The sequence below is a fragment of the Xyrauchen texanus genome, chromosome 32 (genome assembly GCF_025860055.1).
Source record: "Xyrauchen texanus isolate HMW12.3.18 chromosome 32, RBS_HiC_50CHRs, whole genome shotgun sequence".
Lineage (NCBI taxonomy): Eukaryota > Metazoa > Chordata > Actinopteri > Cypriniformes > Catostomidae > Xyrauchen > Xyrauchen texanus.
In genome coordinates, this window is record NC_068307.1 from 4,026,289 (window position 1) to 4,053,908 (window position 27,620).

General features: G+C 37.4%; 2 protein-coding genes across 3 annotated transcripts; one reads left to right on the forward strand and one right to left on the reverse strand.

The window, feature by feature from the left end:
• The first annotated feature begins 94 nt into the window (after nt 1–94).
• plekha3 (pleckstrin homology domain containing, family A (phosphoinositide binding specific) member 3) lies at nt 95–16,731 on the forward strand. Of its 2 annotated transcripts, XM_052101830.1 has the most exons (9): nt 95–441; nt 1,144–1,260; nt 1,392–1,547; nt 2,753–2,889; nt 4,321–4,491; nt 5,271–5,314; nt 5,414–5,523; nt 5,761–5,922; nt 16,587–16,731. In XM_052101830.1, the coding sequence occupies exons 1-8, from the start codon at nt 402–404 to the stop codon at nt 5,880–5,882; spliced, it is 897 nt and encodes a 298-aa protein (XP_051957790.1). In that variant the 5' UTR covers nt 95–401; the 3' UTR covers nt 5,883–5,922; nt 16,587–16,731. The 2 variants fall into 2 exon arrangements, with proteins under 2 accessions (XP_051957790.1, XP_051957789.1); XM_052101829.1 differs by lacking the exon at nt 16,587–16,731 and having other exon boundaries at nt 5,761–7,280.
• Nucleotides 8,217–26,883, reverse strand: gucy1b2 (guanylate cyclase 1, soluble, beta 2). Its single transcript, XM_052101116.1, has 16 exons — nt 26,878–26,883; nt 24,551–24,624; nt 24,358–24,452; nt 22,522–22,682; nt 20,979–21,078; nt 20,666–20,854; nt 20,484–20,497; nt 19,942–20,053; nt 16,870–16,973; nt 16,523–16,739; nt 15,739–16,059; nt 13,384–13,532; nt 12,838–12,984; nt 12,571–12,725; nt 11,084–11,274; nt 8,217–8,504 (listed from the first exon to the last, which is right to left on the reverse strand). The coding sequence occupies exons 1-16, from the start codon at nt 26,881–26,883 to the stop codon at nt 8,284–8,286; spliced, it is 2,256 nt and encodes a 751-aa protein (XP_051957076.1). The 3' UTR covers nt 8,217–8,283.
• Between the last annotated feature and the right edge of the window lie 737 nt (nt 26,884–27,620).

The following is a 27,620-nucleotide window of genomic DNA, read 5'->3' on the forward strand; positions in this document are numbered from 1 at the left end:
CCGGAACCCAGCCGGCTGAAAAAGTGGGCGGGCACTGTTGCGCTCTATTCGAGTGGATTGGCTCGACAGGAATGTAGCTTTGCTAAATAAAACGCCTCTTCCTTTTCGGTCTGTAAACAGAGTTATCTCATCTCTCAACTGCCTCCGTCTCGCTTTAGAAGAATTTCCCCAGAATGTGCGTCGACCCTTATTGACAGAAATGAGCGTAAAACAAACAATTTCTATCGTTTCCTCTCGATTCGGCCCTTTATTTGACATGATGATGATGAGTAAGTGGAGATCTTTGAGTTAGCCTGGAGGCTAGCATGCTAATTAGCCTGTAAAGGGGGCAAACAAGCAGCTGCCTGCAGCAAACTCCGCTGCTTTAAAGTGTTCTCACGGGGTTTTCTGCGTGAACAAGAATGGAAGGAGTGCTTTACAAATGGACAAACTATATGACAGGTAACGGTGGCACTGGTTAACTGACTTTGGTATGAGCTGAATTTTAGCAGGACACACTGCAAGCATGAACAAGATTAGGATATCTTTATATGACGTTCAGCTGCAGATTTATGCAACTTTTTGTTGTTTTGGATTGTGTTGTTTTATGCATTTGTCCCCCCCCAGGTTTAAGGTGCACTCAGTATTTTTTTCCTCATTTAAAAAGTTTAACTTCTAAAGACATGAAGTGTAATATTGCAATATATGTAGGAAATCATGAACAGGCTCCAGTCATATCGGTAACCTTATAAATGTTGTTTTATTCTATATGGAGAGGGTCCACACATGGGGGCGGCCATGTTGGAATCACATGACCAGCCGAATACTACTCACTTAATCTCAGTATCCATCCTGTTATTTGACATTTTCATTCGTTGATTAAAGTAATCATGGCTAACTGTGAATACTAAATTTCTACAATGGCATCTGAAACTGAAAACTATTCATTTTAAATGATACTGCATCCAAACCACTAGGTGTCAGTGTAAGACCAAGATGACACAAAGACAAAAGATACTGAGTGCACCTTTAAGTGACAGCAATATCCTAAATATGCCATTTCCTTTTTATGTGATATTATGAGATCTGATTGTGTGGAATAATAAGACTTAAAACAAGTCAGAATTTGCACATTTGTTTTGATCATGGCCTGTTCTGTGGTAGGATGGCAGCCAAGGTGGTTTGTGTTGGACAACGGCATTATTTCATACTTTGATTCTCAAGATGACGTATGCAAAGGCAGCAAAGGCAGTATTAAGATGTCAGTATGTGAAATTAAAGGTGAGCACTTCCTGTGTTTTTGAAGGGTGTTCAGTGATGCATTTCTTGCCAAACAAATCTGTACTTTCTACGCTTACAATAAAGTATCCCTGTTTTTCCTATTTAATTTTTGACTTCCTCGTTTGCACCAGTTCATCCGACTGACATCACGCGACTGGAGCTGATCATACCAGGCGAGCAGCATTTTTATGTGAAGGCTGTAAATGCGGCGGAGAGACAGAAGTGGCTGGTGGCTCTTGGGAGCTCGAAAGCTGGACTCATTGACACTAGAACCAAAAAAGAGAGGGGTGCTTTATACATTTTGTTACCGCTTTATTCATCTTTGGTCTTTCTTTTGTTGTCTTATCATGTCTTCTTATAGTAAAAGATTAATTGGTAATTTTGTGTCAACTCAACCAGAAATCCTCGGCTCAATTATGAAATATAAATAATGCTAAATTGCTAAATGTGTATTAAATAAATTCCCTGGATTAATATTTACTAAATAAACCATTATTTTGTAGAGGGGTGTCAAAATGACAATATTCCCCTATTATTTGGGTTATTTTTTGACCTGTTGATTCGCTCCAAAATCACATGCGAAAGTCATTTTGACCCCCCTCTACAAAATAATGGATTACTCTGTAAATATTGATACATAGCATTTAATATTTTGGCATTCATTATCATTTGTTTATCTTTTTTTTTCTTTACTTTGCACAAAATAAAAACTAGGTGTTTTTCAGATTTACCGATAATGATAGTACAATTCAATACTTAAGTAATAGGTTTTATTAACATTTATTAATTATATTATTTAAACATTAATTAATAAAACTAAAATTATTATGTAATATTATTATAATATGGTTTAATATTATTTGTATTATTATATTGATAACACTTTACAATAAGGTTACATTTTTTTAACATAGTAACAGTTAACATGAATTATCAATAAACGAGTTCTTCAGCTTTCATTCATTTTGCTTAATGTTAATTTCAACATATACTAATACATTTTTAAAAAGTTTAGTTATTTAAAAAACGTGTTAACATTAATGCACTATGTACTAACAATGAGCAGTTGTATTTTTATTTTCTAACATTTACAAAGATTAATAAATGCTGTAAAACTATATTGTTCATCGTTTGTTCATGACACCTAATGCATTAACTACTAATGTTAGTAATGTTTATGTACTAATATAATTATATTATAAAAAGTATTATTTAATAAAACTAAAATAAGTATCTAATTTTATATTATTATTAATGAAAAATGATATAATCATTTATATCTTAAGCACTATGTAACATAATAATAAATTGTTATTGCTATTAATATAAGTTTTGTTTTTGTTTTTTTGTTAATTGAGCCACAATGGGAAATTCAGGGAAGCGGTGGAAGGCTTTCATATACTGAGAGCTGGTGAAAAACATTTATCTTGACAGCTGTACAATATTCAAACCCATTAACAAGCTCGTTTCCTCTCCTAATGGATTTTTGCAGAATTAACAGAAACCACAGAGTCACTGAAAACCAAGATGTCTGAGCTGCGTTTGTACTGTGACTTACTGATGCAGCAGGTGCACACTATTCAGGAGTCAGTGCAACAGGAAGAGGAGAGTACGGTGGCCAGCACTGAGGTTAGACACCTGACTCAGATAGTCAGTAACCATCGGATATATATATATATATATATATATATATATATATGTATATATATATATATATATTATATATATATAATAAAATAAATAAATAAATACAAACATACACTGGCGGCCAAAAGTTTGGAATAATGTGCAGATTTTGCTCTTATGGAGAGAAATTGGTAATTTATTCACCAAAGTGGCATTCAACTGATCACAATATATAGTCAGGACATTAATAACGTGAAAAATGAAATTAATGTACAGAATTTCAAAGAGTTCTCATCAAAAAATCCTCCACGTGCAGCAACGCCAGCTTTACAGATTCCTCTAGCTGTTAGTTTGTCCAGATCCTCAGGCAACATTTTACCCCACACTTCCTGTAGCACTTGCCATAGATGTGACTGTCTTGTCGGGCACTTCTCACACACCTTACATTCTAGCTGATCCCACAAATGCTCAATGGGGTTAAGATCCATAACACTCTTTTCCAATTATCTGTTGTCCAATGTCTGTGTTTCTTTGCCCACTCTAACCTTTTCTTTTTGTGTTTCTGTTTCAAAAGTGGCTTTTTCTTTGCAATTCTTCCCATAAGTCCTCCTGAGTCTTCTCTTTACTGTTGTACATGAAACTGGTGTTGAGCGGGTAGAATTCAATGAAGCTGTCAGCGGAGGACATGTGAGGCGTCTATTTCTCAAACTAGAGACTCTGATGTACTTATCCTCTTGTTTAGTTGCACATCTGACCTTCCACATCTCTTTCTGTCCTTGTTAGAGCCAGTTGTCCTTTGTCTATAAAGACTGTAGTGACACCTTTGTATGAAATCTTCAGTTTTTTGTCAATTTCAAGCATTTTATAGCCTTCATTCCTCAAAACAATGATTGACTGATGAGTTTCTAGAGAAAGCGGTTTCTTTTTTGTCATATTTGACCTAATATGACATGCCAGTCTATTGCAAACACAAAGACAATGTTAAGCTTCATTTATTGAACCAAATAGCTTTTAACTGTGTTTGATTTAATGGCAAGTAATGTTCTAGTACCAAATGATCAATTTCGCATGATGACTCAAAGGCTGTTGGAGTGATGGCTGCTGGAAATGGAGCCCGTCTAGATTTAATAAAAAATGACTTTTTTCAAATTGTGATGGTGCTGATTTTACATCAGTAATGTTCTGACTATAATTTGTGATCAGCTGAATGCCACATTGTTTAAGTAAAGTACCAGTTTCTTTCTGAAACAGCAAAATCTGTACATTATTCCAAACTTTTGGCTGCCAGTGTGTGTATGTGAATATATATATATATATATATATATATAAATATAAATAATTGATAGGCAGGTGTGAAATAAAAAATAAATGAAATGGTTATCACTAGAGAAATCTACTCTTTTAAACATACTCGTTCTGTTTCATGTTTCCTAGAAGAGGAACGAGGCGTCCTCATTACTGAGCGCCACCTGTGAAACCTTCATCAAAACACTGGAAGAATGTATGAAAATTGCCAATTCCAAGTTCACGACTGACATGTTGCAATCCGGCCCCTCTGATTCGATCATGTCCTCTGTGTCGCCCTCTCCCGTCCAGATGTCCAGGGTAAAGATACAAGCAGAAGTTATATACTCTTATATTACAATTTACCTTAAAAATAAAATTCCAGTGCATGTACAGTAAATGGTAAATGCTTTTAACCTTTAGCTTATACAATGTGACTCATTCACACACACACACACCAATGACCATATTTTGATGATATTTAATTCTTATTAATGTACATTTTTTTTTTTTTTTAGGTTGTTTTTTTTATTTGCATTATTTTAAATAATGAATCTTATTAGATTCTCATTAGTGTAATAAAATAATAATTTATTAAAATAAACACAAGCAAAACTTATATACTCGTTTAATACAATTTACCTTTAAAAAAAAATATTTGTTACAAATGAATCTCATGTCTAAGACATATTTTACCCTAAAATAAAAGAATTAATTATATTTTGCATTAAAAAAAAAAAAATTTACCAAATTTTTCAGACCATGAATATTTAAAAATAAAAAAGTTTATGGAAGTATTATTTTCATATGAGTCTCATTAGATTTTCATTAGTTTAATACAATAGTTTTTTTTTTTTATAAAATCAGCATAAATTAAACACAAACTGAAGTTATGTACCGGTACTATTATAAAGCAATTTTCCTTTTAAAACAAATGCCTCCATTAAAATAACGTCACATTGCAAAATAGGCTTGCATAATTTTATTAATGGTTTTGGGATGAAATGTGATGTGGACATTTTCTTGATTCATGAGATTCACTGACTTGCTAATAAGATGTCTAGCATGTAACAAAAGTTTTTAAATGTTTTTTTGTGTAGATGAAGCGCTCGATCAGCCATCCTGGCACATACAATTTTGAAAGGTACAGCACATTTACAAAACACAGCCTTCTTGTTTGCAGTCTAGACAGCTTATGCTGTTACTTGAGTGCCTATAAAAGCAGCTGCCGTTTCCTTTCAAGGTCGAACTTACCAAAAGAGTGCGTGGCATTGCAGAAGACAGCCCAAAGACGCACGCGGACATGCTCCGATACAGAGGCTCACAGTGACAGAGGGGCCGAAGAGATGGAGCGTGAGTCTCGCCCTCAAACACACAGATCACTTTCAACCGAGTCACCGAAACTTTCAGCTTGTTCCAAATTTTGCTGCTCGGGCAGTCACTGAATGTCAAATGAATAAATGTGGCAGTCCAGGTTTTTGAGTGGCACTAAAAGTGTTTTCAAGTCATACTTGGAATAATCTGATATATATAATAACATAAGCATGTTTTGCACAGGAAGTGAGTGTCTCTTGTTTTTTTATCTTAAAGGCTTGATGTTTCACAGAGCCAACATCAATGGTGACTCCACTCCAAGTATCCCTGAGGAGGTTGGAATGAGCACAAAGTTTCAGTCGGAAACTGACACTCCGGAATCTGACCTTTCCCTCTGATCCATACACCAGAGCTTATTAGATGGGGGGAAAAAGGATGGTGCGTACTGCTGTGCAGTTAAAGATTGCAGCATTATATAGTCCCATTTTACAACGCGTTGTTGCATTTCCTGATGAAGAATTTGGTTGCACTTTATAAGAGATGACAGAAAAACATTAGTCGGATTTGAATGTTTATACTCTTCCAGGTATTTGAAAATATTTGTTAGCATTGATGCTACTATGTTTTTTGTGATAATTATTGCTGTGTATCCCTTCAGTGAAGAGTTGAGAATGTTTGTACTGGGTTTTTGACGTGTTGTGCAGTTGCCTTTGTTAAATGGGAACCTTGATAAAAAGGTTTTTGGTACTGTGCCAAGCGGTGGTGCGTGCGTGCTGACATTAATTTTGTTTTTTTTATTCACTCGGCATGCAATGTTGTTCATTAGTTTGATGCAAAATACATTTATTTATTTTTGTATGTTACTAGAGTCCCCCCACCACCCCCCTAAAGAACTGTTTTTGCCTTAATTCTTCGCATGGAGAAATTTGATCTATTAGTTATTGTGCTGTTTAGAAAAAAAATATTTAAAAAAACGTTATAGCAAGATAGAGATACTTATTTCTTTATCTCATAAAATAATAATGCAAAAGAAACATTTTCACATATACACTTTTCTTTTTTTATTCAAGACAAAAACAGATTGGTGTTGATAAATCACATAAAATATTTTAAATAATTTCCAGGAAAATATTGAATAATATGCTGAAATGAATGAAATCAATTAAATAGTCATGTAAAGGTCTACAATTCATAAACTTTTTTGTAGTTATGCTCTGCTCTAAAGTATTTAATTGGCTAGAAATGGCTCTTTCTGGGTGAAATCTCTATAAATTGATTTTTAAAAATCTTTATCCAGAAATTCAAACAACTGACGTGACTTAAAATGTGTGTAATTAGTGCTTATGTGTTACATTTAGTGGGGTTCAAAAGTCCACATTGAGCCACTTTGATGAGCTGTGGTACAAAATCGAATATAAATCTGGAAATCGACAACATTTTAGGATTTTAAAATAAGAAAATAAATAAATGTTGTGACGTAAAATTATTATGAAATTTTTTAAATTCTGCACTATTTATAGGTGGCTAATCAAATAAGCAAATTTGTGACATGAACCATATTAGAGGTAGACCGATATATCGGTATATTTTACAGATTAATTGTGCCAATAGTTGCTTTTTTGAACTATTATCGGCAAAATTCTACGGTGATAGTCTTTCCATCATTTCAAAGTAAGAATCCCTTGTGTGTTTCAGGCTTGTTTATGCTGAAAAGTCCCACGTTATGCACCAAATCATCATTTTTTCTGGTTATTATTGGGATTTTGGTTGAACAATAAACTGCATCTGGGATTTTATTCATTTTGGACTCTTCGTTTTTGCCCGCCATGGTAGAGGTGTTGTACATTTTTTTTACATTCAATCAATTTTAAGAACCATTTGTCGATTAATTGGTTATCGGACTTCCCCCACCACCTTAGGTATCGGTATCTGCAAAATCCACTATCGGTAGTTCTGTACACCATATTAATTATTTTGTACAGAAGTATTTTTTTGTATTTTTGTTCTCAAATCAGGTTTAGTTCATGCCAGCTCGAGTGTTTTGACATGCAAAATGTTTCAATTCAACATTTCACTCAAATTGTTAAACTTATATTAGAATTTGTAATGAAACAAAATGCTAAATAGACACATTGCACCAGAAAACAGATCCTAGTTGACCACAAATGAGCACTTCACTGCTTATAATCCGTATACAGCAACCATATATTTATCTACCTTTGGTCATCTGTGTTTGCCATCTGATTTCCACATGGATACAGTCCACAATGTGGGATTCATTTCTCCAGTGGGAGATTGGCTTTCCTAGTGGGGTAGGCCTACTGTCAGCCAAGAGCAGGTGCAAATGAACTGCACCGGGAGAGCTGGGAATCAGCACAGAGACGTGCCTGTCCCAGATGACAAATCTATGTCCACAAAGCAGAAATCCCCAACTGTTTCTCAAAGAACTGGGAAAAACAGTAATAACACGCCACACAATACCCTAGAGCAGTGGTTCCCAACCCTGTTACTGGAGGCCCCCCAAAACTGAACAATTTGTAAATCTCCCTTTTCTGACACACCCAATTCAGGTCTTGGAGTCTCCACTAACGAGCTGATGAGTTGAATCAGGTGTGTTTGATTAGGGAGATATCCAAAATGTGTAGTGTTGGGGGGCCTCCAGGAACAGGTTTGGGAACCACTGCCCTAGAAAGAGCATGTGTGGTACTGTGTTGATTTGTGGATGGATAGAATAAAGTAGGATAGAAATTCGTTCTTTTTTAAAAAGAAAAAAAAAAACTTGACTTCAGAGATGTCTTTCTAAAGTATAGAGCAGAACTTAGTACTGAGGCTCTCTGAATGAAGGCCGTTGTGTAGATGTTTTAAGTCACTGTGACTGTCATACGCTGGAGTGACATCAAACTTAATTAAACTATTGGGAGAGATGTTTCCTGGGTGGAGAGATGGTGATGTGTTATTGTTCCCGTTCATAACCTCTTTCTCCTCTTTCTGCGCACCATTTGTCTCTTCAGGGCTTATCTCTGAAATTGACAGTTTGAACATTATACAAGAGTGTTAACATCATACGTAAAAGGGTGACATCATATTCATGTTCATGTTGTTTTGCCAAGTTTAATATATCAATATTAACTATCAAACAAACACACTGTCATACAAAGGCAAAACGGCAACTTCGCCAACATTTCTCTGAATCTGAGCAGAGTTGAGCCAAACCCATCTGTCTCAGGACAGATCATAATTTAAAGCTTTCCAAATGACGTTTGAGTTACAGTTATCTACATGGGACGTCTGTGAATTCATGTACTGATTCCGATGGGTTTTGGATCTCTGCAAACATTAAAAGTATATGTGATATTATAACATTATGTAAATAATGGAACATATTAAGGTAAGGGTAATACCTGACACTGCTAGAGTGGAGAACATTCCATGATTAGACTCTTATTCTTGATTTAACATTCTTAGAATGTACAGTATGGAATGGAATGCCAGTGTTCTAAAAATGCATGCAGTACTTGAACAACCAATAATTATTTGGCTTGAAAGATGGCAAAAAGTTCTAAATCCATAATGAATTTACATCTAGTAGTGTAACAAGACATTTATATGGTTTCTTATATGGAATAAATAAATTTAAATTAAATTTTGACTTTATAACTCAACTGCAGGAAATAAAGTCAAATTTGCGAGTTTACTGCATACATGCAATTGCAATTTTAACCATATTTCTTGCAATTTCACATTTAAAGTTGCAATTCTGAGAAATTCAAAAAGTTAAAATTGTGAGATACAGTCACAGTTGGGAGAAATAAAGTCTGAACTTTGTGATATAAAATTGGAGTTGGGAGGAATTTAAAAAAGTATAAATTGTGAGATATATGGTCGAAATTGCAAGATGCAGTTTCAATTGCGAGAAATTAAGTAAAGAATTGCGAGATATGTGGTCAAAATGACAAGTTACAGTGATAAAGTCGGAACTGAGTAATATAAAGTTGCAATTGCAAGAATTTTGAAAGTAAAAATGATGAGATATATTTTCGAAATTGCAAAAAATAAATACTGCATGATATAAAGTCGCAATTGTGAGGAATTTAAAGTCAAAATCACGAGTTATATGGTCGAAATTGCAAGATATGGTTGCAGTTGTGAGACATACAGTCACAACAGATATAAACTTGCAAATTTGACTATTTTCTGCATTTGCGAGTTATACACTCAGAATTACCAATAAAAATAAATTTCATTCCGTTGCGAGATCAAGGAACTGCTTGTTTAGGTGCAAATGTATTCTTTTATTGCCACTACATCTCGCAATTTTGACTTCTTGAATTTCTCAGAATTGCGACTATTTCACACAGTTTTGACTTCCTCGCAATTACAACTGCATCTTGCAATTTCTACCATATATCTCACAATTTTGAATCTTTATTGTATTATTTCTCAGATTTGTGACTATATCAAGCAGTTATGATTTGAATTCTCACAATTGTAACTGTATCTTGCAATTTGGACCATATATCTCATAATTTTGAATTTAAATTTCTCACAATTGCGACTTTATATAATGCAGTTTGATGTTATTTCTTGCCATTTTGAAAATATATCATAATTTTTACTTTCTAAATTCTTGCAATTGCAGCTTTATATTATGCAGCCCCAACTTTATTTCTTGCAATTAAAACTGCATCTTACAATTTCGACTTTATAATTACTTGGAATTGTGAAATGATATCATGCAGTTACGACTTTATTTCTCGCAATTGTGACTTTATTTCATGGAATTGCGACTGTATCTTTCAACAATATACAGTATCTTGCAATTTTGACATTTCAAAGTTTATTTGAATTGTGACTAATTAAACTATAAAAAGAAAGACCTATAAAGTTGCAGTTGCATGATATAAACTCTCATTTGTGGAATTTAAATCTCAATTGTGAGATATAAAGTCAGAATGACCTCTTTTAATATTTTTAATCCCGGGGGGGGTTATGGATCACATTTATTTAGCTTCGGTTACAGTATTTGATAAAGGTCAAAATAAATGAGAAGTGTTTGTGAAAAAATAATATGCCACAATCACATTCATTCCAATTCGAGAGGGATTCGATTTCTCAGAGGTCCTCTGAACTATCACAATAATTTTAACCAAGGTTGTCTGAGAAAAACACAGATTTGTTGGATTTAGACAGGATTAAAATCATAAAGCTCATCTTTGAAATTCGATTTCAAATTCGAATTTTTCCTAGCGTCTTCAGGAAAACTTGTCCTGTCTGAAAAGAGACCAGATTTGGTCTACATTTGGACAAAATCTGTAGTACCTGTGTTTTGCACTGCAGTATAGTCCTATCCCTACCTATTCCTATCAGAGGAAATGCCAAAAATATGTTGATAGGATATTTGCTTACCCCAAACCTTAAACTATAACCGAAAAGTTTATTGGTCGATAAGAATGTTGCTCCAGGAACAACAAGGATGTTGATTGAGGAATATGTCCTACTTGGCGAAGTCAATGGGGAAACTTTGATCAAAGCTGTTTTTGTATTATCCAAATATCAACTTGATAAATTTTTTAAACAAAATAATGTAAAATGTCCTCACCCTTCAAATTTTCAATCCCATTCTCCAGGCCATCCTGGTACACACGTGTCTCTCCATCGACTCGGCCCATGATCTGGTCATCACTCATATGCAGGTTCTCCAACAGGAAATATGTTTTCATCAGCCCTTTGCCTTTCACCTCAATCTCACCCCTCTCTCTGATCTCAAAGATCCCTTTGTCCTTCAAGACACTGTAGACAGGAAGTGTAGAAGAGTTACTTTTAAGTAAATTTTTTTATGCTTAACATTTGTGTCTATTTAGACTGCATTAAAATTGGCAGTAATAATGATGATGTTTTTATTGTTTGATCTAATGATCATTTAGTTATTATTGTGTCAAAAAGGAGAAATTAAACAATAACTAAAAATCGGTCTGTAAAGGGATTAATGGAAAGGAGGAGGTGAGAACCGGAATCACGACCCGGCCCCCGCCCTCCGCCCAGCCACATTGTCCCTTGTTCTCTCAGGCCGGGGAGCCCCCGGCATGACGTACCCCCACCCCCCCCCCTTTCCCTGGGGAGGGGCGTGCCTTCCGCTCCATCTGCCAGCAGGTCATCCCCATCTACCTGGATGAGGGAGGGGACAAGGGGAGGGAAACAAAATGTGGCACCTACACGCCGTAACTGCGATCGTGCCAAATTGACAAAACGTTTTTAAAAAAGGGAAAGGCCAACATGGAGCAGCAGTGGGAGAGAGAGAAAAAGAAATTCTCCGATGTGCCGTAGCTTGGTCCTCGGCCACTCCTCCACCCTCTAATGGACGACAGCTGCACCTTCCAGGGCGGATCGGAAGCAGTCCTCCGGCCCCTGGTGGACGGAAAGCCCTGCTGTGTTATTGGTGGACGGTAGGGGTCTCCCCTGCCCCTGGCAGCGGTATCCGCTCCAGGCGGTTGGCCGTGGCTGCTCCTTTGGGGTGGATGGTAGTGCCGAGAACTCCACTACAGTGCATCACTCCTCCTTCCCGGATTTCAGCACCAGTGTAAAGGGATTAATGGAAAGGAGGTGAGAACAGGCTTGACAGCTGTCAAGACAGCTCTCCGTAAATCTCTCTCTCACCGCCGTCTTCGGTCGGCCTTTATCCCTCTCGAGGGTTAATTAGCCTAGTGTGAGGAATCACGGCCCCGCCCTCCGCTCTGCCACATGGTCATATGTCATATGGGTCATAAGTCATATGGGTTTGGAACAACAAAGTATATAATGAAGTTTGTTGTGATTTTAAGCTGATGTGTGCACATTTTGTTTTTCTAATGTTGAAATACAACTTTACATAAACCATTTTTAAGTTGCCTCCCATTAACACTGTCTCTCTCTGTTTGTATTATTGGTCCAATATGCCAACCTTTTACTAAATTAATAGAGTGAGTTGTGGGCGGGGCTATCTTTTTGCTGACCAATGGCAGGCGGAATAGTACGAACAGGGGAAATCTGTCTATATTGCAACTCTGCACACTTCAACTTTTAGGCCAATAAAAAAATGTAGGTGTTCACCTGTAAGTGAAAGGGCTCACGTGAATGTGATCTGGGGCTCCGTGGCTCTCCATCCTAGAAGCTGTATTAACTGTGTCTCCAAACAGACAGTACCGTGGCATCTTCTCACCTACCACACCGGCCAAAACTGGACCAGTGTGCAGACCAACTCTAATCTAGAATATGACAGAAAACCCTTCAGTTTTACATCAATCTCATGTTAGTAGCCCACCCACAGCTTATATTACCATACATCTGTCTAGTCACACACATACACTGGATTGGCACCTGTATTGGTTGTCCTGTGATAGGGTTAGTCACTTCCCTCGCAGCAATTCTCATACCGAGGGCAAAGTTTGCCACCTGCTCTGCATGTGTTTCTGTAGGAATGGGCACACCGCCAACCACCATGTAAGCATCGCCTATGGTCTCCACCTGGTGTAAGGATGGTCAATTCTGTTTAGAGCTCTACTAGTTATATCCAGAAGTGAAATACCCTCTATTTCCTTGAATGTCCCTTTACTTGATTTTACACAGATGTGATATTACAGTGTGCAATACAAATAAATCTGGAATCAGATTTTAGGCTGTAAACTGGTTGTTTCACTAACATGGTAAAAGTTTGGTATTTTTGAGGTATTCCTTGAAGTACATTTGAATACCATGAAAATATGTTGATGGTTTATGAATATAGTAATCATTCAGTACCATGGTATTAACTTCTGATACTATCACTGCACCGTTTATTTTTTAGTTGGCTTTTACATTTTTTAAATGACAAAATGTGCTGATATTGTTCAAGTGGACTTGCTTGAACAGCATCTTATCTCATACCTTATAGACGTCATGGATGTTTGTGAGACGATCAAATCTGGAGTACATGGCATTGAGCATGTTGACTATCTGAATGGGTTCGCAAGCTGCACAGATGTTAGTGAATGTGACCACATCACTGAACAGGATAGTGCACACTTTGAACTCACCTGAAAAGAAAGAAAGACTTCTGCTTACCTGCATTAAAAGACCATTTTCGGGTTTGACACAAATTAAACTAAAATTGACAGCTTAATGTTGCAAAAATCTTACAAGACGTAAAAAATATGCATGATAACATGATTTTAGTGTGATAAAAAGGCTTCCTAATCTTATTCTTATAAAATGATATCCAATATTACAATGTTGTAGTCATTGCGCTGTTACAGCAGTAAAACCTATAATCTGGTACCCGCTGTACTGTTGCTAAATTCCTGTTTTTATCTCTCTAAAATAATTGTAACACATATAATGTTTATTTCTTGTGGCTATACTTTTTAAACAGTGAGTATTTTGGGGGTCTGGGTAGATCAGCGATTAAAGACGCTGACTACTACACCTGGTGTCGCAAGTTAGAACCCAGGGTGTGCTGAGTGACTCCAGCCCGGTTGCTAGGGTGGGTAGAGTCATGTTGGGTTAACCTCCTTGTGGTCGCTATAATGTGGTTCTCGCTCTAGGTGGGGCGCATGGTGAGTTGTGCGTGGATGCCACGGAGAATAGTGTGAAGTCTCCACATGCACTAGGTCTCCGCAGTAATGCGCTCAACAAGCCATGTGATAAAATGCGTGGATTGATGTCTCAGATGCTGAGGCAACTGAGATTCGTCCTCCGCCACCTGGATTGAGGTGAGTCGCTAAGCCACTGTAACACGGTTAAAGATGGGCAAGGAGGAGGCGAGAACCGGCTTGTCAACATAAATCATAAGTTAATGCAAACTGAACTCAAAATACACAAATATTAAACACACACACACACACACACACAGACGCAACGCGTCATAATCTGAAGACCATGCCCACCGTCTCCATTGACTTTGCATGGCATATAACAAAAGACAGAAAAATGCGTAAAAGCTGCTGTGTGACAAGGTGTACAGCAAACAAGTTAAACAATCCTGGCGCTTGCTGGACAGTCTGGGACGTCCTGAAGCCTTCCACACTGCAGTTGAACCTCTCTCCTTGAAGTTCTTGACGATCCGGTAAATGGTTCTTTCAGGTGCAATATCCTTTGCGGCAATTATAAAATGCCATTTTGATGCAAAGCGATGATGGCTGCACGTCTTTCTTTAGAGGTAACCATTGCGAACAAGAACACAATGATTGGAAGCACTTCTTCCCTCCTTTTATAGCATCAGTCTGCTCTTATAATCCAATCAGAATGATAGAGTGATTTCACCGGACTAGTACTCGTTCACACTTTCCCAGGTGCTGCTGATATGATTAGTGAAATGATGTTAGCTGGTCATTTTGTGCCTGGACCGAAAAACTGTGCAATTTGGGTTTTTGTGATAAAGTAACTTTTTTGGCCAATGAAGCTTTTTACAATTATTTAAAATGCATCTGATCACTCTGCACAATAATCTAGAAACAATGTGAATCAACACCACAACAACTGAAGCAGAAACACAAAATGTATGTCACTGCCAATACTTTTGGCCACGGCTGTATATTATTGGACCTGTGGAACATTTATTTTACACTGTTATAATTACAAGAAAGGTTTCCAAACTTTTTTTTCTAATTCACAGATTTGTCTAAATCTGACAAGAGTCCTTAAAGTGATACTTTAGCCAAAAGTTAATATTCTATCATAATTGTCCAACCTTCATTTTGTTCCAAACACGTGTGCGATGTTTAGAGATTGACAGTCTCAGTCACCATTCCCTTTTAAAACACGCAGTTAAAGTAAAATGGGACTAAGGCTAACATTTTGTCCAACATTTCCTTGATTGTGGTGCATGGAAGAAAGTCATATTGTTTGGAAAACCATGAATGATGAATATTATTATTATTATTATTATGAAACATGTTAAACGTGTATTATGTAATGGAATGTTGGTGAGTAACTAGTTACTCGCTACTTGAGTATTCTTTCAATTGGATACTTTTGTACTCTTACTCAAGTAATTATGGAGAAGGGTTAGGTTAGGTAAGATTAGGGTTTAGGGTTAAGGGTACGGTTCACCTAATTTTAACTGTGTCCATAAAAGTAACTGTTGACTTTGCGTCATGGCAAAGAACCCCCGTGGATTTTACCGGTGATAAAAACACTGGCTTCTTCTGGCTTATTGCTTTATTCTGGACTTTGAGTAATAATGAGCTTATAGCTTTATAAGGTGTGTCATTGTTCTGTTGGGTGTTTCTCTAGTTCCTTTACCTGCCTCTACTCTTTTGCCCTCTTTAAGCCGGTTGGCAACATGTGTTGGCAGCATGGCATAAAGAAGCTTTTCCGATTTCTGTTTCTCAATCTCCAAGTTCCGTGAGAGGATCCGCAACTCCTCCTTCTTCCTTTCCAGCTGATTGGAGAGCTCGATCTCGGCCAACCTCTGCTGGTTGAGAAGGATTAAATCTCGCGTGGTGTCGTGCGGGGCGATGTCGGCCAGGTGGAGCCCCCTCTCCTCTAGCTCCTGGAGGCTCCGTAGTTTAGGAGAGCACAGATAGATCATGGAGTTCAGAGACTCCATCCACATCATTTGCCCTGAAACACACACACACCAGCACATTTGTGAGACTATTAAGGCTGCTTTTAATGGAGCTGATTTCTGTTTAGAAAAGCCTAGTACCAAGTGAACATAAAGTACATCAAGTAACCTGATTTTTACATTTTCGAGAAAAAAACTTGTCCCTACAATGCCAGGGTGTTTGCAAGGGTAATGTGATCTGGGTGGCTGCTAGCTAGGTCCATCAAAAGTCCTCCAAGTCTTTATATTCTTGCCCAACAGTCAGTTTAAGTCTGTTGGATTCTTTCTGTCATCATATGCCAGGTGAAAAACAGTAAGTCCAATAGCTAAGAACAGTAATAGCACACCTTTTCTCAATAAGCTGCATCATTTGAGTATCAATCGTGTCCATAGAACAAATGGTGAGGGACTTAGCTAACCATACATTAGGTATGCGGAATAACCAAAAGCAGATTCGTTGTTGTTATAGATATGCTGTACCTCGTAGTTTGAGCATGGACTGGTTTTGCTGGATCTCTGGTAACATCTCCCTCCTGGTTTTCAGCACAAACTGGCTGTTGATGAACTTCTTGATGCTCTGGATGTTGAAGATGACCTCTGGGTGAACGATGGTGAAGTACTCATCCAGACGGATGCCAGCGGTCTGCAGTCCAGGAACAAACTTCTGAATGTTCACACCTGTGTGCTTCACCACGAGCTGAACATATAGGAATCCAAGTTAACAAGGTTCAAAATCATTGCTTTGTGCCAAACTGATTTCAACTGGCTCAAGGCGTTTTAGTGTATTTTTCAGAGCTGTTAAGAGTGTTGCACTTATAGTGCCTTACATCTTGGTCAAAAACGATGTGAAAGGGAAAAGCATTACAGAATGCTCGCTCGTCAATCCACAGTCTGTTAGGGTAGCAGGGGGTGAACGAGTTTCGCAGATTGCCTTAATTAGGAGAATAGACACAAATGTCAACTCTCACTGCAGAGTATACAGTAACATGCTACCACCAGTAAACTTCCCACTACACATTTCATATGTCCTGAGTTGTAGATTTTGGAACAATTTTGTTGTAAAGGATTAAAACTAAGGCTGTCATTTGATTGTATTTTTAAATAAAATAATAACATGATATGATTATTTAATTATATCATAGAGTATATACTGTGTATAACGCGATGCATACTGTGGTAGCGTCACGTTTCACTGTTGTTTGGTAACAAAGTACTGTTCTTGGGGTAAATTGAAATTTTCATAATCTGTACTTAAGTATAAATATTTCTGGTGCCCTTCACTTTTACCTTACTACATTCTGAAGAGAAAATTAATTACATTTTCAAGACCCTTTCATTACTTTTGTGATTGAATACAGCAAATAAATAAATAAAAAATAGAATAAATAAATAAACACAGCTGAAAATGTAAACTGCATGTGGCTCGATTACAGGTGATGTCCAATTCACAAATTAATCATTTTGTCGAATATTTTCATCAATTCTATATTTTTTTTAGTTTGAAAATCATCCATCCATCTTCAACCGCTTATCCGAAGTCGGGTCGCAGGGGCAGCTACTCCAGCAGGGGGCCCCAAACTTCCGTAACCCGAGGCACATTAACCAGCTCTGACTGGGGTACCCTGAGGCGTTCCCAGGCCAGTGTGGAGATGTAATCTCTCCACCTAATCCTGGGTCTTTCCTGAGGCCTCCTCCCAGCTGGATGTGCCTGAAACACCTCCCTAGGGAGACGGCCAGGGGGCATCCTTACCAGATGCCCAAACCACCTCAACTGACTCCTTTCGACGCAAAGGAGCAGCGGCTCTACTCCGAGCACCTCATGGATGACTGAGCTCCTCACCCTATCTCTAAGGGAGAAGCCCGCCACCCTTCTGAGGAAGCCCATTTCGGCCGCTTGTACTTGCGACCTAGTTCTTTCGGTCATGACCCAGCCTTCGTGACCATAGGTGAGGGTAGGAACAAAAATTGACCGGTAGATCGAGAGCTTTGCCTTCCGGCTCATCTCCCTTTTCGTGACAACGGTGCGATAGAGCGAGTGCAATACCGCCCCCGCTGTCCCGATTCTCCGGCCAACCTCCCGCTCCATTGTCCCCTCACTCGTGAACAAGACCCCGAGGTACTTGAACTCCTTCACTTGGGGCAATACCTCCTTCCCTACCTGGAGTACGCACTCCATCGGTTTCCTGCTGAGAACCGTGGCCTCAGATTTAGAGGTGCTAATCCTCATCCCAGCCGCTTCACACTTGACTGCCAAGCGATCCAGTGAGAGCTGAAGGTCACAGACCGATGATGACATGAAGACAACATCATCTGCAAAAAGCAGCGATGAGATCCCCAGCCCACCGAACCGCACACCTTCCCCACCCCGACTACACCTCGATATCCTGTCCATGAATATCACAAACAGGATTGGTGACAAAGCGCAGCCTTGGCGGAGACCAACCCTTTGGACGTACAGGGATTGGATTGCCCTAAGAAGGGACCCCCCCACCCCGTACTCCCGCAGCACCTCCCACAGTCTCTCCCGGGGGACCCGGTCATACGCCTTCTCCAGATCCACAAAACACATGTAGACCAGATGGGCATACTCCCAGGCCCCCTCAGGATCCTTGCGAGAGTAAAGATCTGGTCCGTCGTTCCATGGCCAGGACGAAAACCGCATTGTTCCACTTTGAAAATCAGTCGTAATTATTTGTTTTGCGAATTGATTTGCAAATCTAAATCACATGGGAAGCCTGAAAATCATTTGACAAAGTTATGCGATTTACTTGTACTTTTGATACTAAAGTACTTTAATACATTATTAAGTAGTTTAGTCATGAGCTACTTTAACGATGAATTATGTCATTTCCAACCAAACGGAATTGCAAAAATACATTTTGTAAGCTTTTTTGTAAAGTTTCAGGAATTTCTTTCTTCATTAAAAAGTTTAAAGACATGAATTTTAATTTTGCAATATATGTAGGAAATCATGAACACTTGCATTAAAACGAAGGCTCCAGTCATATCGGTAAACTTGTAAAAAGCTATTTTATTCTACACGGAGAGGGTCCGCACATGGGGCGGCCATGTTGGAATCACATGACCAGCCGAATACTACCCACTTAATCTCAGTATCCATCCTGTTATTTGACACTTTCACTCATTGATTAAAGTAATCATGGCTGATTGTGAATACTACGTTTCTACAATGGCATTTGAAACTGAAAACTATTGATTTTAAATTATGCTGCATCCAAGCCACTAGGTGTCAGTATAAGTCCAAGATGGCACAAAGATAAAAGTTATTGAGTGCACCTTTAAATTATAATTTTTTTGGTTAAAAAACAAAATTTTATTAATGAAAGACTGCAACAAACATCCATCTACCAAACCATGTCTTTTCCCAAATACGCATTAAAAACCAATAATAAGGATTTATATTTTAGAGCTGTTGGGACGGATTTCACAGGAAATTGCATATATACATCATTCGCCCGTGCATGTCAAGTCATATCAGTACACAGAGAAAATAAACGTAGCATTTTTAGGACACTGTCTCAAATTAAATGCAGTTTGAAACCTTAAAATATGCATCTCTTGACCCATGCTTTCTGCTCCATCAGCTGTCATTTGTTGCCTGTTCAGCTGGAGTTGCGCTTACTGCCCCCTGCTGACTGTGAATCGCAAAAACATGAAGGTGGCACTGCAAGCTTGATTTGATCTGCTGGAGAAGAATTCCGGTGTGCTGTATGGTCAGGAAGATTACGTTTTTAACATGCTATTTTTTAATATAATTAATCGCACTAAAGTAATGTGTTAAATTGACAGCCTCGATTAAAACTAATTCAACAAGCTGCATGTGCTTGTGCAATAAGTTTGAAAGGTCAAAGGCAAAAAAAAGTGAACATCTGTCAAACCTTGGCCCAGTATGACAATGCTCCTCACAATCTCCCATGGAGATCGTTTCCTTGGACAAAGCTGCAGGTTGGCATTCCGGGCCTTCATCTTCAGCATTGTGGCATCCTTCTCCTGTTTGTATAGCAGTTGTCATGGTTACATACTTTCACACTCTTTCTTAAGAGGACTTTACTCATGATTTAAATAATACAGAGAGCAGACAGTGGAGTGTCTCAGCCTACTTAAACATTCATCATGTTTCAGACTGAAGTGCCTAATCTTTAAACAAGTAAGACTAATTGAATATGTGGCACTCGTTTCTTAATCGTGTTACATGTAATGGATTTCTTTTTTACTCTTTAACTATACAGAGGCTAAGAGGGACCTTAAAACAGAAGACCAACTGCTTCAAGAGACGTTCAGGTCCCATTTACAAAAACAATACAGTTAAAGGTGGTGTGTGTAATTTTGTTATCTTAAAGATAAAATCTTACCTCATGTTGTTCCAGACCAGTATGACTTTCCTTCTTTTGTGGAAGACAAAAGGAGTTGTTAGTTAGACAGTTTTGAGTTCCACTAAAAAAAGAAAGTCATACGGTTTAGGAACAACATGAGACTGAGATAGACCTATATGGACTACCCGACCAATGGAGTGTTTGGGGAACCCTGTATGAAAACTTCATTATTGCAGTTTGCGAAATTACAAAAACTCATGAGAGTCTTGATATGCTCTCCTATACTTACACACCTCAATCTCCTTTTCATTTACCTTCTGTCTTGGATGAGACTTTCTTTTGGACACCTTGTCCTTCTGTAGCATGTGGAAAACCACATGTTCCTTCTTCCCGGTGCGTTCGTCCTCTTCGGTTTGGTTCAGAATAGTCATGGTGACTTCACTATCGAAGAAATCCTTTGCCACAGCCTCGATAATGCCTGACCAGCAGAGATGGAGACATCAACAAAAAGCAACAAAGTCTCACTCAGGAGGTTTTAGAATGATAAATGTGTCCCAATGCAACTTCCTCAATGTATTGTAGCTGATAACATTTGTTCGCACCTGGGACAATGTGATAGAGTCCTTTCCTGTCTGAGTAATAGTGAAGAAGAATGCGACTATCATCTGACCGCTCCACACGAAAGGATGGAGCGTTCATTGCCTTAATGGAGAGTTGTTGAAAATTAGATGTGATCTTTATATACAGTGGTAATATAAAGGGAACCCTTTGGAATTCACTGGCTTTCTGCATTAATTGCTTATAAAGTGGGATATTATCTTCATTAAATTCACAAATATAGACAAAGAACAATGTGCTTAAGCTAACAACACACAAAAAAATCATAAACATTCTTGCCTTTACTGAACACATCCCATTAAACATTAACAGTGCTGTGTAAAAAGTATGTGAACCCCTAGGCTAAAGACGACATACAAATCTAATTAGAGTCAGGAGTTGGCAAATCTGGCAACCAGTTAATGAAACAAGATTGGAGGTGTGGGTTAGAGCTACTTTAACTTATAAAAAGCATTAGAGTGACAGCTAAAGACTTGAAGGAATCACTGGAATTGGTTAATATCTCTGTTCATGAGTCTACTATATGGAAAACATTAAAAAGGCATAGTGTTCATGGCAGGACACCACGAAGGAAGTCGCTGGTTTCCAAGATAAACATTGGCGCATGCCAAAGACCACCTTGACACTCCACAACGCTACTGACAAAATGTTTTGTGTATTGAATTGTTTGGGAAGAACAAACAGCACTATGTATGGTAAAAATGGCACCACAAACAAACATGAAAACATCATTCCAACAGTGAAGTACGGTGGAGGGAGCATCATGATTTGGGGGTGCTTTGCTGCTTCAGGCCTGGACCACTTGCCATCATTGGGGGAAAAATTTATTTAATTAAATATAATTCAATTATATCATAATGGATAATGTCAGGGTGGCTGTGTGCCAGCTAAAGCTCAGTAGAATTTGAGAGATGCAGCAGGACAATGACCCTAAACATCAAAGTAAATCCACCACAGAATGGCTCCAAAAAAAGAAAATCCACCTTTTGGAGTGTCCCAGTCCGAGGCCAGACCTTAACCCAAGAGAGATGCTGTGGAATGACCTAAAGAGAGCCGTTTACACTAGACATCCTAAGAATTGCCCCCATATGGCTTAGCTGAAATAGTTCTGTGAGGAAGAATGGTCAAAAATTCCTTCTAAATGGAATCCGCAGCTACCGGAAAGGCTTTTTTGAGGTTATTGCTGCTAAAGGAGGATCGACCAATTATTAAATCCAATGGTTCACTTACTTTTTCCACAGCACTGTGAATGTTTAATGCAATGCTTTCAATAAAGACATGAAATTGTTTGTGCGTTGTTAGCTTAAACACATTGTGTTTGTCTACAGTATACTTGCGACTTCGAACAAGAAAACAGCTAATTCCAAAGGGTTCACATACTTTTTCTTTCCACTGTAGTTTTCCACTGTACAGTGCATGTTACTGAAGAGACTGTAAGTTTAACCCTCACAGCCTCGTTTTCATACCCTTTAACAATCAAATGTGTCACTACTTTGATTAAGGTTTATAAAGTAAGAGCATTCTGACCTCATAAGATAGTGCCAAATAACTGTGCAGAGCATCAAGATTTTCTATGAACTCCACCAGGTTTCCGCCAAGCGTTCGCAACATGGTGTCATATCCCGACATCTTACAGAAGCTGAAGAAGTATTCTCCAAACAGCTTCAAAACCACCTCCGAAGAGACCTCTGCAAGAACAAACCAGAGCAGTCTGCAATTCAATTTTAATTGGGAGCTGCTGAGTGGATTTCAGGTGCGTGACACACCTGACTTTGTCCGACCACTCTAAGGGACAGATTGAAGGATAGGTTAGGACATCAACCGGTCTCGGGGGACATTGTTAGCACTTTCTTAGTCACTTTGATCAATGTCTCCAATTCCCAGAGGACATTGCGAATACAGCTATGAGTTTGCATAATCTGCCACTCACTCTTTCATATGTTTTCATCTACTCTTCAAACAATAACAAGTGGGTCCATTGAAAAACAGGCTTTTTAACCTCACGTTACCCCACGTACACGCCTGGACGTTGTATTTTGGCTTTGCTACAGTATATGCAAAGCATAATTTCAATGCATTTAAACCAACTGTTCTGAGTTCAGGAGACTCTGTGCCATCAGTTAAGGGTGAGAGTTCATGTGACAAAACTACATGGCGCCGATCACAGCCGAATTTGTCTTTGGGAGATACGGCAACAAAAACACATCTGGTAAGAAACCTAATTACATTTTTACATTGAAACCAATTTGAGTCCAAATATTATAGTCTCTAGTTTCATTCGATATGCCATTTCAAAACTGTGAGCAATTTATCGCATCATACCAAGCTGCTAAACACAATGCACACTAATGTGTACTTTAGTGCATCATTTCCTTAGATATCCTATATTTACTGTGCATTATCACATTGAGAATCAATGGGCTCATCCAAAAGGTGACAAATGTTGCTTTCAGAGGCTTTATATGGAGTTAGGATGAAAATAAGGTGCATTTCAAACTGTTCTGAGACCAGTGCAGACAGACGGCACACTGGGGGTTAATAATAATAATAATAATAATAATTCCTTACATTTATATAGCGCTTTTCATAGCATAGGGATGATGCGACGGCAGCCATAGCGCGCCAGAACGCCCACCACACACCAGCTATTGGTGGGGAGGAGAGAGTAGAGTGATGTAGCCAATTCAGGGATGGAGATTAATACAAGGCCATGATAGATAGGGGCCAATGGGGGGAATTTGGCCAGTAGTTAAGTCATTCACTAATATAACTCTATGCAATTAAGTGCATTCACTCCTAAAATCTGATCAAAAGTTCAGTTACAGGCTGCAGATGAGGTTTAGATCACTGAACATAATTGTCAGAAATGGGACAATGATAATCAGTACATAGATTCACAATTTATAATGGATCATTTTATTTTAACTTTATTGGCAGTGATTGGACGATGCTGGCCATTACTTTGAACATGAATAACCAACACGTCTGGAAACATAATAAACATTTTGTTTAAAAAAAATCTGACTTTCCACAACTTAGTCCTGCTGTGCACATATGTTGACAAATATTTGCTCTAGAATTGTATTTATGTATTGCATGTTTATTAGGTGCTACAACTAAAAAAGGGAAATGGAAAATGCACACAGCAGTCACGCTCAGATCTCGGAGGTTAAAGAAGTGAAAAATACTCATGAATCTGACAAAGTCCCTAAACAGATGTTGAAGAAAGAAAATAACCAACCATAACTAGGAGAAGCCAAACACATGCACACTGACAAATACACACATGCAAATAAACTCGAGTATATTCAGATGCTTGCAGTTACACAGTACATCTAATATGTAATATAAACTGATGCTCACCCAACATATTACAGGCCTCTTGTACTAAACGAAGAGTGATGACATCGTCATAAATTTCATAGGTCATGAATGTGTCCTGGACCCCCGCCATTAACCTAAGAAAGATTTCCTTTAGTTCACAAACATTTGAACAACTGTCTTCCGTGAGTTCTTCACACTCTGCACATGTACAGTACATGCATGTTTCACAGACCTCAGTTTCTCCCATGCGTCTTCTCCAAACTTGTCGATGACCAATGACTTCAGACAAGTGTTAATAAAGCCGTACTGTTGGAGCACACAATCACATACATGGATTACACTTTGCACTAAAAAGTTTTAAATGTCCAATGAGTAAAATGAGAGTTGAAATGCCATAAAAACTACAATATGTATAAAAAAAAAGATATGCACTTACCATTTCTCCAATATGTGTTAAATGTAATATACTGCACCAGACCTTCTGTACTTTATACTCTCACATGCATCTCACATTTGTGATGCACGGATCAACAGGAGATGCTCTTTAAGTTTTCTCAGACAATCTACACACAGACACTCCCACTCAACCATAATCTCCAACACATGGTATAATACCCAGAAGCACACAGGTACCCTGTAATGGGGCTAAAGGCACACCTAAAAGAAAACTGACTTTTTTTCTGGTTACAAAGTGCATCAAATATTTTAATGAATATTGATAGAGCAACAACATTTGTATAAAAGTAAATAATAATGGAAAGTTGTTTGGTGGTGAGAGAGCGTTTTAACCCAGGCTCCCCATTAGTGATATCATGTAAATATAGGCACAATAGTTATTAGACAAATTTTGTCAACTTCTGCAAATACTTTTGAGAGAGAAATATATTAACTAATTAATATAATGCTTATTCAAAATAAGCACTTCAAAGTTTTCCTGTTAATATCAGTCACATTTGGCATTTAATATCATCTTATGTATTCTATAATCAAATTAATCACGATTGTGATTGGATCAGTCAGTGTGAGCTCACTTTAAATATTATTTTTAAACAAAACAATGGGTTTTATCGGGGCCAGAAAAACTAAAAACATAAACAAACAAACAAATACATTATTATTTAATAGCCTGGAACAAAACTGAAAATGGCAAATAAGTATTCTGTCTTAAAATAAATGTGATCATTTTAGGAATCTCATTAGCTACATCAATTTTCAACATTTAAAAAAGTATTAAATATGAGATCAAATTACCTCAAAATCAATCTTTAGACATTGCATGCCATGATCTCATGGATCAGTAGTATTTTGCAGTGTACGGTGACAAACAGGTGTTTACAAACGTGCTGTGGTACCTTTTGTTGCTATTTAGTGTTTTAGGAGAAAATAAAAAAAGTGACTTTTACCCCAGGGGGACTTTATTGAACACACACACACACACACGCACACATGTTGGGTTTCCATGTTTTCAGGGACTTTCCATAGACAATGGTTTTTATACTGTACAAACTTTATATTCTATCCCCTAAACCTCACCCTCACAGAAACCTTTCTGCATTTTTACATTTTCAAAAAACATAATTTAGTATGATTTATAACCAACAAAATGTCCCCACAAGTCAAAAATGTCAGGTTTAACTATCGTTATGGGGACATTTGGTCCCCACAAAGTGATAAATACACGCTCACACACACACACACACACACACACACACACACACACACATAAATAAATAAATAGATAGATAAATGTTTAGCCTTTTTTAAGATTTATGCATTTTAATTTCACAACAAAATTCTATCAAATTAAATGGTGTATTTTTTTTTACAAAATTCAATTTAAAAACGTAATATATATATATATATATATATATATATATATATATATATATATATATATATATATATATATATATATATATATATCACTCAATTCAATTTGATGGAATTTTTGTTATGAAATTCAAATGTGCAAATCTAAAATATTTTATTTTTTGACTTTCTATTCTTGATTACACCAGAGTTAAAAGCTTGCAGTTAACAAAACTATGCATTGAAACCTAACTTGTTAAATTAGAGAGTGAATTGTGTGTTTCAGTAAATGTATTGGTGCCCTGTGTAACCAGTTCTTAATATGTGGTTTCTCCTATTGGTTTGTTTTGAGGAACATTATGAACTTTCTTAACCTAGTTTTGTTGTTCGCATGTAATAATGCTTCCTCTTTCACTTTTCCCTCAACAAATAGAATACCTTGTTTACAATGGAAAGTACGGTGCATTGCCAGTCTCAGAACCAAGAATGAAATAAAATAAATAAGACTGTCTAAGACCAATTCTGTTTTTTAAATATCAATTAATTTTAACTTTATTGTTTGAAAATACATTTGAATGTGTGCAATAATCAGAATAACATATGAAGTGCATTAAATATAACAAACATTGCTTTATATATATATATATATATATATATATATATATATATATATATATATATATATATATATATATATATATATATATATATATGAATTATCTATGAAAAAACATCTTTCATTAATCTCACCTGCATAATCTATGATTATGTACTATTTTATGCACTAAAATAATCTGAAATAGTTGGAAGATCTGGGGAACTTCTGTGGAAACTCCTCAAGTAAAAATTCCTCAGGTTGATCCAATAAAAGCCTGCACTGGCACAGATAAACTGGCATATCCTTGAGAAGGCACCTTAGTTCACTTTTACGAGCCTATAGAAGACAATTGGGGGGTTATTTCAACTTTTTATGGTTTGGTGTGAATCTACCTACAGGTGCAATAAAGACTAGTTTAAAAGCTAAAGGGTGCTGAAGAAAGGAAGTCAGTGTTTGAACAAGCAACGCATTTACAGAGAGACGACAAGAAGCCAGACAAAATCAAGGTGAGATTTAATTGGTTTTCCAGCTATTATTATTATTTTTTACTGCTTTATTTAAATATGATAAATGCGCCTATTTCCAAATGCAATGTTCCTAAAGTAGATCAGATTTTTAATTTTGGGAAATATGCTGTACAGTTTGTGTTTTTAATGGATCAGGAACGATTTGTCTAAACAATAGTCAAATTTTTGCTCTACACTTTGCTTTTTCCAAACGAATGGCTGTTTTAGTCTTCCGGTGCCATTGTAGTGACGTGCAGACCGCGGCAAAACTGCATTGGCGACGGTGCCATGTTGAATCTGTTACTTTTCTCAGCGTTTGTCATGTTGGACCAATCATAGTTGTTTGAGATTACTGGATACGCATTTATTAAAGTTTTTTTTTTTTTTTA